Raw genomic sequence first — 12,822 nt, 5'->3', positions numbered from 1 at the left:
GATCTCCAGAGGGCCCTTCCAACCCTATGATTCTAATGAGACTGCCCCATTCTGGCACCTTCATAAGAGGCTTCAAGATGGCCTGCTTTCCAGTTCAGGCTCTGGGAAAAGGTCTCAGACCACCAAAAGGTCTCAGCTACCAATAACCAGAGCTGCAAGGGTGCCCGAGCACCCAGCTCTCTTGGGACAAGTATGCTTTGAGGACATGGAGCACATTGTTATCTCCTGCTATGTTAAATGGTCAGTGAAGAGAACAGCATCACTAACACGGCGTGTAAATCAATCTCCTGATTTAGAATACACAAATCCACTCCAGAAAAGTTTAATGTGCGTTCCTGGGGCATCATATTCTGAAAAAGACACAGTACAAGAAAAAAAAAAAAAAGAAAAAAGCAAGCAGAATTCCCCAGTCTTTAAAACAATCTGAATGCTTCCAACATATCAAAACTTTGTCTACTACAAGGCTGTACACCACCACAGCAGCTGCTGGAAGAAGCAGTATCAGCCTGAGGAACAGGGGGCTTCTGGTCCTCAGGCTGATACTGCTTCTTCCTCCCAGAGATGGCCTGGAGTAAGCAGCACCCAAACCACAAAGCCTGGCCTAGGGAACCACAGAGACTCCCTGAAAGGGAAAGAAAAAGGGCAGAATTCTGTACCGCAGTGAGCTGCCCACCATCCCTGCTGGGAGATGAACCAGACAGGCTGATCCTTTGGTGCCCACGCTCTGTGAGAGCACGCATCCCAGGAGGAGTGGTACCCTCCAGAAGACAGATCCCTACACCAAAACTGCTTTGGCCACACTGACTCTGCAGTAACACCTACTTCTGTTAGAAACCCTGGGGTCAGAGGAAAAAGGGAGAACCATTACAACCACCCACCAGGAGAACAGGAAGGGATCCCAGAGCGACATAGCACACTGCTAGTGGGGAACAGGAACATGCAATGGATCTCAAGTGAAGAGGCCAGGCCGGTACAGCCCCGTCCCAGGGATGTCTGTGGTGCCCTCTGTCCCCCATTCAGTCCTCGGGTGAAGGATCTCAGGATAGTGTAGGCAGGGACCTCTAGTGGTCTCTAGCACACCCACCTCCCACCCCCCAACATTCAAAGCAAGGCTAATTTCAAAGTCAGATCAAGCTGTTCAGGGCCTTGTCCAGACAACTATCAAGTTATCTCCAAGGTCAGAGATCTGAGGACTCCACTCCAGCACACACATAATAACCAGTGCCTGGGCCAAGGCACGCTTTTGATGTACCTGGCAAAGAGAGCAACTGCCTCTGAGGAAAGAGAAGTGCTTTCGCACTACCTACTAATCTTGTCCAACAGCACCCTCTCATCATTTGATATCACCCCTGAGCGAAAGTACCATGACTCGTGGCTGCTGCACTCCACTGTAAGTTCTGCAGGGTTGCTATGAAGCACTTATTTCCACTGCGACTACGCAGCAGAAGTGGCCAAGCCTCCCAGACGTGCAGCCAACCTGAGAGTGAAGCATAACTGCCTAGGTGAGCTGAGGGAAAGGCTGGAGGAGACTTATCAAAACAATGGAAAACACAGAGCTTCCTATGGAGAACAAAACTGTAAGCTTGGAGGAGGACCTACATTGAGGAGCAACTAGTGATGTCAGACCTGCCAGCCTCAAAAATATAAAGAACTTTAAATTACCCAGGTGCCCAGTAAACACTGCAGACATCACATTGCCATCACAAAACAAATAGCTTTCAGTTGGAGAATAATATACTGAGACATTTCAAGCCTGCTGCGAAGCAAGACAACCTTTACTGAGACCAATCCTATGAACTCCCCAATAAACGCTAAGTATGAGCCGTGAGTCTGCAGCTCTAGATGCCCACTGAAAAACTGTGATAAATAAAGGAGTGGTGGGAAGGGAAGAGAGACTTCCTTCTCCTTCCCACCTGCCTCCCTAGAGAGGAGGATAAGCACCTCTTTCTAGGTGCCAGCAAAGGGCTCTCTCCTGTGCACCACGCCAGGTGATCCCACTGTCCCCACACGTCCCTGACAGTGTGCGCACATGAAGGCTGAGACATTCTCCAAACTATTGGGATCACCAGATTTTCCGCTGTGACCCCAGCAAGAGCACAAAGGCCGGTCAAGTGCCTCCTGGAGCTGACAGCAGCCAGGCCTGCCATCCCTGGAGCGTGTCCCCTCCCATCACAGCCCCCACGCGTGGGGAGGAACGCCGGCCTGAGCCCTGCGGGTCAGGCAGACGGACGGGCAGGCTCTGGACATCCAAGACGGTGGCAGGGAGCCGGGCACCCCGTGGCCCGGCCGCAGGCAGGCAGGCAGAGAGCAAGCGGGGCAGGAGCACAGCGGTTTATTGGCAACACAAGCAGAGGCGGCGGCGGCAGGCCCCGAGCAGGGTGCGGGGCAGCGGTGCTCCGGCGGGGAAAGGGGGGGCCCGGGGCCGCACCAGGCCTACGTCAGCGTCTCGCCCTTGGTGACCTGCCGGGAAGAGGAAACGTCTCAGCCGGGGCCAGGGCCGAACCCGAACCCGGGCCTAGCTCCGGCCCCGCCGGTGCTCGCCCCGGCCCCCCTGCCCTCACCCCGCTGCTCACCCGGGCCTCGATGTACTCGATCCTGCGCTCCAGCGCCGTCAGTTTCTCGTTCAGGGTGGCCAGCCGGGACCGGCACGACATGTCTGCGGGGAGGCGGCAGTGAGACACCGCAGGCGCCCGCCCGGCCCGGCCCAGCCTCCCCACCGCCCCCCGGCCGCCCTCACCGAAGGAGTTGAGGAAGTCCGCGATCTTCTTGATGGAGCTGGTGATCACCTCGATGTACTCGCGGTTGGCCCAGTCCTGATGGATCTCCCGCTGCACCGGGTCCTCCTGCACCGACATGGCCGCCCCCGCCGCCCCGGGGCGCACCGCGCCTGCGCGGGGATACGCACCCTCCCCCCTCCCCCCCCCCCGCTCCGCGCCTGCGCGCCGCCGGGCCCCGCCGCCGCCGGGCCCTCAGGCCTCCGCGCGGGAAGGGCCCGGCCCGGCCTCCTCCTCCGCCTCGCTGGCCTCCGTGCCGCTGGGCTCCTGCGGGGGAACCGCCGTCAGAGCCGAGTGTGCGCCCCCCTCCACCCGCCTTCCGGCGGGAGTCGCTCCCAAGACAGCTGCTCTCTTGGCAGCAGGCGTACCTCAGCGGGGCTGTCTGCGGAGCCCTCCTCCTCCTCCTCGGAGTCCCTCTCTGCAGACGCCTGAGACAAAATTTCTTCTCCCTAAGTCAGACGCAAACAGACCCGTACTGAGTGTATGCAAAGCAGCCCATGGGTGCTAGGATGGGATGGAAGAAAGCGGCGTTTTGTTACCATCTTAAATAAAAAGCTTTTGAGTAAAACACTGGTTTTGTTTCAACCATCCTGCTTCTACAGTGAAAGATGAAGAAAACGGCCAGAATTGGCCATTTTAAAAAGCCACACACAAGAGCACATGTGAAGAGATGTTCCGAGGGACCTTCACCTCTTCGTTGCTGTGCAGTGCTGGCCACCGAGCAGAGGAAGGTCCCCCTGCCCATCCATACAAACCATAGAAACTGACCGCTTCAGGCTGACAGCCTCACTGCAAGCAAGCCCTTAACCTTGAAATAAAATGCTTCTTTCTGCTGCACTAGACAGGACTGTAATACATTGAATCTGGCCTCCCAGCTCTACCCACTGACAAGGGCAGAGCTACAGTTGTCTAGGCAGGACAAGCATTGTCCCTGCCCAGGGTTTGCTTGCCCTAGGCAGGACGGTGATCCTCACCTGAAGATCCCGATTTTTAAGGATGCCAACCCAGAACGCCTCCTGGCAGTGGTTGAACGCCAGCATTGCCTTCACTCGGTATACAAATTGCTCCAGTGACTTCTTCAACAACGGCACATGGTTGGTCAGTCCAATGTCTTGGCGAATCTAAATATGAAACAGTAAAACATGAGTATGATCAATTGATTCTTACCTAACCATTCTGGCCATTAAAAAAGCCATTGGTCATACAGGTGGGAGGGGTGGGACATGATCCCCACAAAGCTTGCCCAGGTTATGTCATTTCTTGGCCAAATGCTTTTATAGCTTCTGTTAAAAAACAGAATTCAGTTAAGCATCTTGTCTAAGGCAGCAAAATGATCCCTTGCAACAATCCAAAAAACCATAGCCACTCTGGATAAAAATAGAAGGGGCCTCAGCTTTTTCTCAGGAACCTTAGAGAGGGGCTTGTAACTCCTCTACGTAAGTCAGATGCATTCTGCTGACCCTTGGGAAATTATTTTGAGAATCTGCTTTTCCTTTGCTCCATCATCTCAGCAAGAGGCTGGTACCATTTGCTGTGTTCTCCAAGAACAACGCACAGCTCTTCACGCACAGATCTCACACTGCTGTCATCCTGCTTACGGCAGCCACAGCTTGCTTGCACACGGACATCTGGAAGCTGCATCGCTGCTGGTGGTGTGTGCAGCTGATAGAGTCTGGGTAAGTCCGACTCGCGTACCAGCTATTGCTGGTGAAATAGCAGAGTTATCTCTGGAGGTCAGCAATGGACAATCACACCGTTCCAGTCCAAAGCCAAAAGCAATGCTTCAAGTGGCCAGACTCCAAAACTACCTACCTAGGAAGAGAGATAACTACTTGCTGATAGCCATAAGCTGCAAACTAATGTAGGGAGCTTCGTATCAGGAAATGGCTGAATTCCCAAGCACACAGAAGTAAGAATGAGAAAGGTGGTGAATAAGCCACTGCAATGGCAATCTTTTCTTGCTCAGTGTCTGATGCAATTCCTCTATGCTAGCTACATGGAATGTGTGTGCACTATAAACTCCAAAGCCAGCTTGTCCAGGCCAAAGAAGCACTGGCTTTTGGAGAACTAGAACAGGAGGGAACAGATGGAGTTGCTGTAAGCAAAAACCAGCCGAGGAAGGGCAGCTATGCCAGGTATTCCGTGTGATTTAGCTCCGGGTGAGCATCTCTTCCTGCTAGGCTTGGATCTGCAGTAGAGAATAGCGTCATTGCTAAACCAGAAAACCTGCCAAGAGCCATAAACAATTATTTTGTGCATAAGTATTTTCCTCTTTCATGTGAATACTTGTAACCTTCTTGCATTAAGACACTCTCATTAGCTATACTCTGAAATCAGATCAGCTTCATTTCTTGGAAGAGTCCAATGTGCCTGGGAAGAGGGACACTGCTTTGCTCCATGTTCTGCCGATGACAAATGGGTAACGAAGTACCAACCAACAGCAATCTGTTCTCTTGCCTGGGTAACATGCAGGACCTAGCAGTCATCAGCACTAATCAGAACCAAATCAGGGAAAACCTCACTAATGACACAATCAACAATCACAGTGCTCCCTGGGTCTTGGAACCTGCCCAACCATTTGCAGGCAGTTCACAGACTTAGCAAAGTACCATGGCATTTGCAAAAATCTGTCTTCAGAAACTGTCCTTGTCCAGCATTAGATACGCAAACAGAAGAGGAGCTTGGTGTGGAGGAGTAAATGACAAATTCTTAGGAAGTTACAGGTGAAGCTGATTGCTACTGTCTGCTGCGTGATGCTCTAAACTTATTGAGGGAGAGTCGCAAATCTTAGGTAACACTGCATGGTACATCAGTGAGCATCTACCAGTTGTGTATGAAAATGAAATCAAAAGTGGTTTAACAAATGTTGGTGTCAAGTCCTCTTCAAACAGGTATGGAGCATCATTTCATACATTTATTTGCCTAACTTCAGCTGCTGCCTTCTCATTCTTGCAAAAATTATTTGTTGCAGAGCCCTAATTGGATTGCAACAGATACAAGAGCAGTGGTAAAACATGGGTGTTTGCTAATTGCAGCTATATGCTAGCAGGGGCCGTGGGACACAGCACTTGAAAATGCTAGTGAAGTGCAAAGACAAACAGGACATTTCACACTGCAATGATGTTATCCTGTTCACAAGGTGAATTGTGACTTTAAAGTGAGCATGAGGATTTCACTTTCAAACATGAGGACTTTTTAGCATCTCCAGGGTTTGTGCCAGCTTCCAGTTGTCCCCTGTGCTGACAGCTGCAATGACATGTTCTGATCTCCAGCTAGACTTCCACACTCCTGATGTCAGCTTCGGACTAAATCTGTAGCAAATCAAGCCTAGGGAGCCATGCTAATAGGTGGCTTTCTCCCTCCAGCTACTTTGGCAAAGTTCCCTTCTTGGACATGTGTTCTGAGCTTCTTAGGAGTCTAACAAGAACGAAGCATACACATGAAGTTCTTTCTAATGGCCTTTTTCCAGGTGATTCTCTTGCAACAAGCACTGGCTGTCCACACTGTAAGCAGGGTGCTAATCCTCTCCTTCCTTTCTGCCCCAGGTCTCCTACAGAGAGACTGGCAGGCTGCGTGTTACCAGCTTCCTCCCCTCCCTTTGCCCTCTTCCCTAAGATAAACTTAACAGTGCCAAAGAGGCACCTCGAGAGGACTTTGAATAAGGTTTTCCCCTTGTCCGCCTCCTGCTGCTGATCCTTCTGACTCACAAGGCTGTTGATCTTTGACAAAGCTTCTCTCCCATGTTATCAGTCTAGCATCTGTAATTTATGCAAGGTCTCTAAGGTCTTAGCTTGTGTCCTCAGAAACACCCTCTTCCAGATGCCAGCAACTAAAGATGTCAAGAACTTCTGTCCTAAAAAAAAAAAAAAAAAAAAAAAAAAAAGAGTATGCTAACCTGAGCTGACATCCCAGTCAGCCACTTCCAGATCAAATACTGCAACTTTGGGGCCATTAACCAAGGCTATTTCTCCTCCTCTCAGACTCTTTGCTTGTACAGACTCTACTGGAAGCCTGCAAGTAGAATTTGCCTATGCCCTAGAAAAGCAGTGGAAGGGAAATAAATCATTCTTAGGACAGGAGTTTGTGCTGCAATTAGAACTCATCTTACCTTGGAATGGCCACACATGTGATGAAGTTGTCTGGTACTCAGCTGCAAGGTTTTCAGCAAACTCTGCACATCATCCTGCAATAAATAAGTAGACCAGCAAATCATTCTCAAAGGATTTTTCCATAAGGGAAACAAGAATAATGAAACAGTATTAGTCCTAGCAACCCTTTCAAAGGGTTTTGGGATAGAGATATGATGCATATATGCAGGAAACGTCAGATAAACGGGATGAAGCCACAGGAGACTGTCAGTGTGCTTATAAGTCAAGTAACTGGTAATAGAAGTATGACCACATGTTGTCAGGCCAAGCACTTTGAACTTTTTGAAGCACTTTTGAATCAGAGTTTGGAATGAATGTGTATCAGTGAAAGTGGGGCAATTAAAATCAAGACAGCCTCATCACATCTTGCCTTGAGTACAACTGTCTGAAACAGGGGAACCAGAGGAAAAGTATAAAACACACTGCTAGACTGTGGTAACTGAAATGCATCCAACACGAACTCAGGATATCAATCTTCTTTATTGAACAAATTACATAGCACTTTCTATTGCCCAGTGGCAATGATTAGATATGTTTGATAACCTCATTCCCTCAAACATCCATGAAAACAGATATTACATTTGCAGTAGGAAGGAGTTATCTATCAGAGATGCAAGTTGTGAAGACTAAACCAAAGAATGAGTCTCACTGTCAAAGCTGGATTGTCTTGCAAGAAAGCTGGGGGAATAAGTGAAGTGCTCTTGCTTGTCATGTAGTGCAACAAGGTTGGCCGGTCCATCTGCACTCATGCATGCTGTCTGGCCCAAAGCTCCAAGAATTATTGCAAAGACACCCACGACGCTGTCCATCTGGACTGCAAGCCAGTCACCAACCTGACTGCTCACGTGAGCTTCCTACTCCGTGAGTGCCACCTTTGTGGTAATAACTTTTGAAGAGATGGAGGCTGAAAGGGCTTCCTTTGCTAACAGTGAAGCCATCCAACCAGAAGGCTGATGGCAAGTTGGGTAACGGTGATCTGTTTGCTGAGAGCACACTGGATGGGCAAGTAAACTGGGCAGAGCACAGCTGCAGACATTAGGCACGTTTGTCATGAAGTGGCACAAGTGTCATGCCAACACATGACCAGAGAGAGGAATCTGCTTCTAGCAAGCATCAGTCACGCTTCCCAGCTGGTTCCAGACAGTTCTGTCTCTGAAAGACTTACCCTGTGCTTTTTAAAGCTGTAGTCCAGGAGAGGCATGGCAAGCTTCAGAAATGCTTCTACAAAGAGACGGCCGTACTGTAAAAGAATGATAAATATATCAGAAGGCACATTTAAATTCCTTTTCAAAGAACCATCACAAAGTCCAATATGATAATGATACATTCTTCCAAGCTACCCTGGAGGTGGTTCTTGCTTAGTAAAGACTATTCATGTGAAGGCTGTACTGGAATATACAGGATCAGTAAAGGGTCCCACTTTAAACATTGCAAAGAGAGGCAAGGAGAAAAAACTCGCATCATTGTACACATCCCTGGTTTTATTCACCAGCAAACTGGGAATAAAACGGAACTAAACACAAAGTGTTAGAATCTCTGTCCATCTATATGAGTCCTATCCAGAAAAGGGAGAGTTGCAGAGGGACATAACACCTTTCTGAGCTCCAAGGGAGACCTGTCTGCTGTGATGTCTCCTCTCATTTGGAGAGGAGAGAGGAGAAAGGGTCTAAAGTCAGTAAGGCCAATTGCAGCAAATTTGTTATGGTCAAGCCATAAAATAAAGGATTAGTGGAAGACGGTTAAAGGTGTAAGAAACAGTATCTGCTTCTTCCAGAGAGTTCAGTAACCACTCTACTCCACTGGAGGCAGTGATTCAAGAAAGCTGGTACTTAAGCTGCCCTCTTCAGTTATTTTGAATTCTTGCTTACCTTCAGGCAGATGCTGAGTACAGGCCTGCTGTCAAATACCTACTTGGGCGAGAGGAAAAAGAGAGCCAGGTTAGTCCACAAGGCTAAAGGAAACGACATAAGCACAGCAGCCTAGTGAAAACAGCCCTTCTTTACATACCCTTCATTAAAGTGTGAAACCTGTTCTAAGGCCACATCCATTCTCAAGTTTTGAGAGGGAACACCACATAAGAGCGTGAAATGCAGTGGCTGTCAGGCAGAAGTACTTGGCAGGGTGGTTGTTTGGTTATCTAAGGTGCACCTTTTGGAGATGGCACAAAATTATCTGAAGTTCTTAATAATTTGGGACCCAAGAGACGCAAGTCTAGCTGATGGGCAAGTAACCCACATAATGGACAAAACAAAACTGAGATGTACAAAACAATGGATTTTGGAGGAAATAATGAAGCTATTATATTAACAGTGCCAGCTGGCAAAAGACACCAGGTGTCGCTGCACAGGTCACACACAGCTATGGTCCAACAGCAAACAAAGAAATGGAACAGATGGTCTCAGCTCTCTTGAAGGCTTTCTTCTGGTATACAATTGCATATATATTTTTGCCAGTGACCAATCCTATAACTAATTAGCGGACGTTTTAACTGACACAGCACACCGTTATGAGTGAGAGCTGTGAAGGTACCCTGCTGCTGCTACGGATTGCAAATCAGAACCAGCTGGTCCAGCTCTTCCTTTTATGCTGTCAAAAGGCACCTGGAGCACAGGTGGGGCTCCAGTGAATACTGCTGCATAGAAGAATCCATCTCAATTCACTAGAGCTCATAAGCTGAACTTGAAAAAGCTGAACTTGCCAATTATCATTTTGGGTATGATAAAAGCAAACAGTAATCATCAACCTAAGCAAGGAGAAAAGCACAGCTGTATCTATCACCTTCTGGCCAAAACATCATCACGCTCAGATACACTGAATGCGTCAACTCCAAAACTGATGGAAGGGAATATTTCATCCAGTGGGCTTGGCCTCTAGAGTTCATCACCCAGGCTGACAAGAATTGTCAGCAGGATTCAATGGAAGATCACATGTTACCATAAGAGCAAGTGAAGCTGAGAGCTATCAGATAAGCACTGAATGCTTGCAACAGACAGGAATCCAAGTCTCCTGTTCAGAGTATTAGCCTGCCTTGAACTGAGTACATCAGGAGAATGTTTCCTTCTGTCATGTTATTCCAGAGCTACCTGAAGGGTTTCTCCCATCTGCTTCCACAGCTGGCAATGGCCTGTCAGACACAAACCACTGTACTAAGGAATTGGCATGTTCGTTTGGTCCTTTTTCTGCACCTCCTTACATCATCCTGTCTTTGTGCAGACTTATTATTTGTGTGAGAACTATGTTAGTAAGATGTGCAGGCTGTAAGAATTAAGTAGTATTGAAGTAAAGCTATATTTATAGATTGTAACTGGTTTTATTTACCACTTCCAAATTGTTCCACTAGTCAGCGATACTTCATGTTTTCCCTTGTACTCATGAACCCGAGTACACTGGGCTTTGCTGGGAATCTGAAGGTAAAGCCAGAAAAACAACCAGAACCTCACCTTGACCAAGTTAACGAGGATATGGAAATTCCGCACAGCAATGTTCCACCGCAGCAGCTTCTCCAGTTGCACCTAACGGGATGCAAGGGGACAATAACCCAAGATGGTGTATTTCCTCTCACCTTGCTCGATGCCCTCTCAGCATTTGCTGTACACAAAGCATTGTTGAAGACAGAGGAACAAAGCTTCACCACAGACAGATTTATCACAGCAAAACGACTTAATGGCAATTCCAGCCTGATCAGTGCCCATGTGGCTTAAAATGCTAAGAGTTAACACATTTCCTTGCTCTCAGAGCAGCTCTTGATTGCAAAATAATTTTTGTGCACAGCTTAGTTTTTTGCTAATTAATGCCTGTTTTCTGGTTATAGCTTCTGCTGGATTTACTGGATTTTTGACATGGTACAAACCAGAAAAAAAAAGAACACTACTTATATGTCATCCTATATATCAGTTTTGGCTGATCAGTGAAGCTGTCTGACTGCATTTCCTAGACAAATTTCAGAAGTAGATTCCTTTACAATTTATACATCTTTATTGTACTGTATGGTTTAACTTACGCCTTCTTCCCCTCAAAAAGCGCAGTGCATTCATTTTCCTACCTCAGTTGAGTCTGATGGTTTCCCAGCTGGGATGCTTTTCACTGAACTCTCTAGCTGAGCCATCATTACTCTGAAGAAAACCGGGAACGTCTGTCTGTGGAAAAAGTGAGAGCAAAACTGAAATCCATCTCTGAGCATCTAGATGGGCTTCTTGTCCCCAGAACAATGTGGAAAACTTGAAGATTACCCAGCTAGGCATCCTTCTCAATAGGAAATCATGGGAGATTGACCCTAGAACTCATAACCATGTCTAGCCCAGACTCATTGCCCAGACAGATGGAAAATCCTGGGAAGTCACTACCCCTTCCCCAGTGTGAACCACACATAGACACCACCCACTTCTTTGTAGCTCTGGGGGATGCACAGCGAAAGGTTTGTAGCTGTGAACATAAGTTGATTTTGGTAGTTCCAAAGTGCAAGAACTTTGGCCATCCTGGTGTAAATTGTGCTTCTGAACTCCACCTTGACATAAAGCTAACCACGTACTAACCTGTTCCGTACTGCCAAAAGAACGTTTACAAATGCCCAGAGTAGTCCACAGCAGTACTAACATGAAACCATAACAAGACCACAAAATAAGAAAATGAAATTATTAAAAAGCAGAATTGTGCATCTCATGAAATTCAAAGTCTCTATTGATATAATTACCTGCTTAGAGTAGGAAAAGTAGAAGAACATCCGTCTTTGGCAGAGTTGATCAGTTCAGGAATACCAACACTGGAGATTTCTTCTATAGCTTTCAAGATGTTATCCGTGTGCTCCAGGTAGACACTAAATCCAGAACCAACTTAGTTAATCAGTAAATATTATGCAGAATAACACAGCAAGTTCTTGAACACTGCCCTACCTGCAACACGTGGCCTAAAATTGTCAAGCTCATTCTTGTGCCAAAGGCAATGATATGTAGGAAACCTGTAGCAATACTTAGAACTGTCCCAGTAAGGTCATTAAAAGCTACCATCATCTGAAACAAACCTGGATTTAATATTTCCTCATTCTTGTATTTAGGAAGGACAGGCTGTGAACAGCAGGAGATGGAGTTGCCCTTTATGTGAGAGAATGGCTGGAATGCACGGAGCTCTGCCTGAGGATGGGTGATGAGCCAACTGAGAGCTTATGGGTAAGGATGAAAGCACCAACCAGTATGGGTGACATTGTAGTGGGTGTCTGCTATAGGCCACCTGGATCAGGAACAAGTAAACGCAGTTTTCTACAGACAGCTAGAAGTAGTTACATCTTTGCAGGCCCTGGTCCTCATGGGGGACTAACCACTAGGACACCTGCTGGAAGGACAACACAGCAGGGCATAAGCAATCCAGGAGGTTCCTGGAGAACATCGATGACAACTTCCTGACACAAGTGACAGAGGAGCTGATGAGGACAGGTGCTCTGCTGGACCTCGCACTTAAAAACAAGGAAGGGCTCCTTGGGGAAGGTCAAAGGCAGCATTGGCTGCAGTGACTGTGAGATGTCGGAGTTCAGTATCCTCAGAGAAGGGAGCAGGACAAATAGCAAGATCATAACCCTCAACTTAAGGAAGGCAGACTTTGGCCTCTTCCTGGATCTTCTTGCCATGGCGCAGGAGCCTAGAGGAAAGAAGGGTCCAAGAAAGCTGTTTGATATGGAAGGATCACCTGCTCCAAGCTCAAGAACAGTCCATCCCAAAGAGCACAAAGTCAAACAAAAATGCCAGGAGGCTGGTATGAAGAAGGAGCTCCTGGCAAAACTCAAACACAAAAAGGAAGCATACAGAAGGTGGCAGCAGAGACAAGTAACCTGAGAGTAACACAAAGGCACTGTCAAAGCATGCAGAGATGTGGGTAGGAAAGCCAAAGCCCTCCTGGAGCTGAATCTGTTG

At 47.7% G+C, this 12,822-nt stretch overlaps 2 protein-coding genes across 6 annotated transcripts in view; both read right to left on the bottom strand.

The window, feature by feature from the left end:
• Positions 1-2,316: 2,316 nt before the first annotated feature.
• BRK1 (BRICK1 subunit of SCAR/WAVE actin nucleating complex) lies at positions 2,317-2,917 on the bottom strand. Its single transcript, XM_074603226.1, has 3 exons — positions 2,738-2,917; positions 2,574-2,656; positions 2,317-2,460 (listed from the first exon to the last, which is right to left on the bottom strand). The coding sequence occupies exons 1-3, from the start codon at positions 2,853-2,855 to the stop codon at positions 2,434-2,436; spliced, it is 228 nt and encodes a 75-aa protein (XP_074459327.1). The 5' UTR covers positions 2,856-2,917; the 3' UTR covers positions 2,317-2,433.
• Positions 2,918-2,921: 4 nt separating this feature from the next.
• Positions 2,922-12,822, bottom strand: part of FANCD2 (FA complementation group D2) — a 52,427-nt gene continuing 42,526 nt past the window's right edge. For 4 of the 5 annotated variants that reach the window (XM_074603205.1, XM_074603209.1, XM_074603206.1 and 1 more), the window contains exons 36-43: positions 11,613-11,735; positions 10,965-11,058; positions 10,363-10,434; positions 8,791-8,829; positions 8,088-8,162; positions 6,883-6,957; positions 3,749-3,895; positions 2,934-3,223 (exon numbers count right to left, since the gene is read on the bottom strand). In XM_074603205.1, coding sequence (XP_074459306.1) covers positions 3,059-3,223; positions 3,749-3,895; positions 6,883-6,957; positions 8,088-8,162; positions 8,791-8,829; positions 10,363-10,434; positions 10,965-11,058; positions 11,613-11,735 — 790 coding nt within the window. In that variant the 3' untranslated portion in view covers positions 2,934-3,058. Of the gene's footprint in view, positions 3,224-3,748; positions 3,896-6,882; positions 6,958-8,087; positions 8,163-8,790; positions 8,830-10,362; positions 10,435-10,964; positions 11,059-11,612; positions 11,736-12,822 lie in introns of all 5 variants that reach the window. The other variant, XM_074603207.1, reaches the window with a different exon arrangement.

Source organism: Larus michahellis, chromosome 10 (genome assembly GCF_964199755.1).
Source record: "Larus michahellis chromosome 10, bLarMic1.1, whole genome shotgun sequence".
NCBI lineage: Eukaryota > Metazoa > Chordata > Aves > Charadriiformes > Laridae > Larus > Larus michahellis.
The sequence above is the reverse complement of the archived record's forward strand: the minus strand, read 5'-3'. Positions and strand labels throughout refer to the sequence as shown.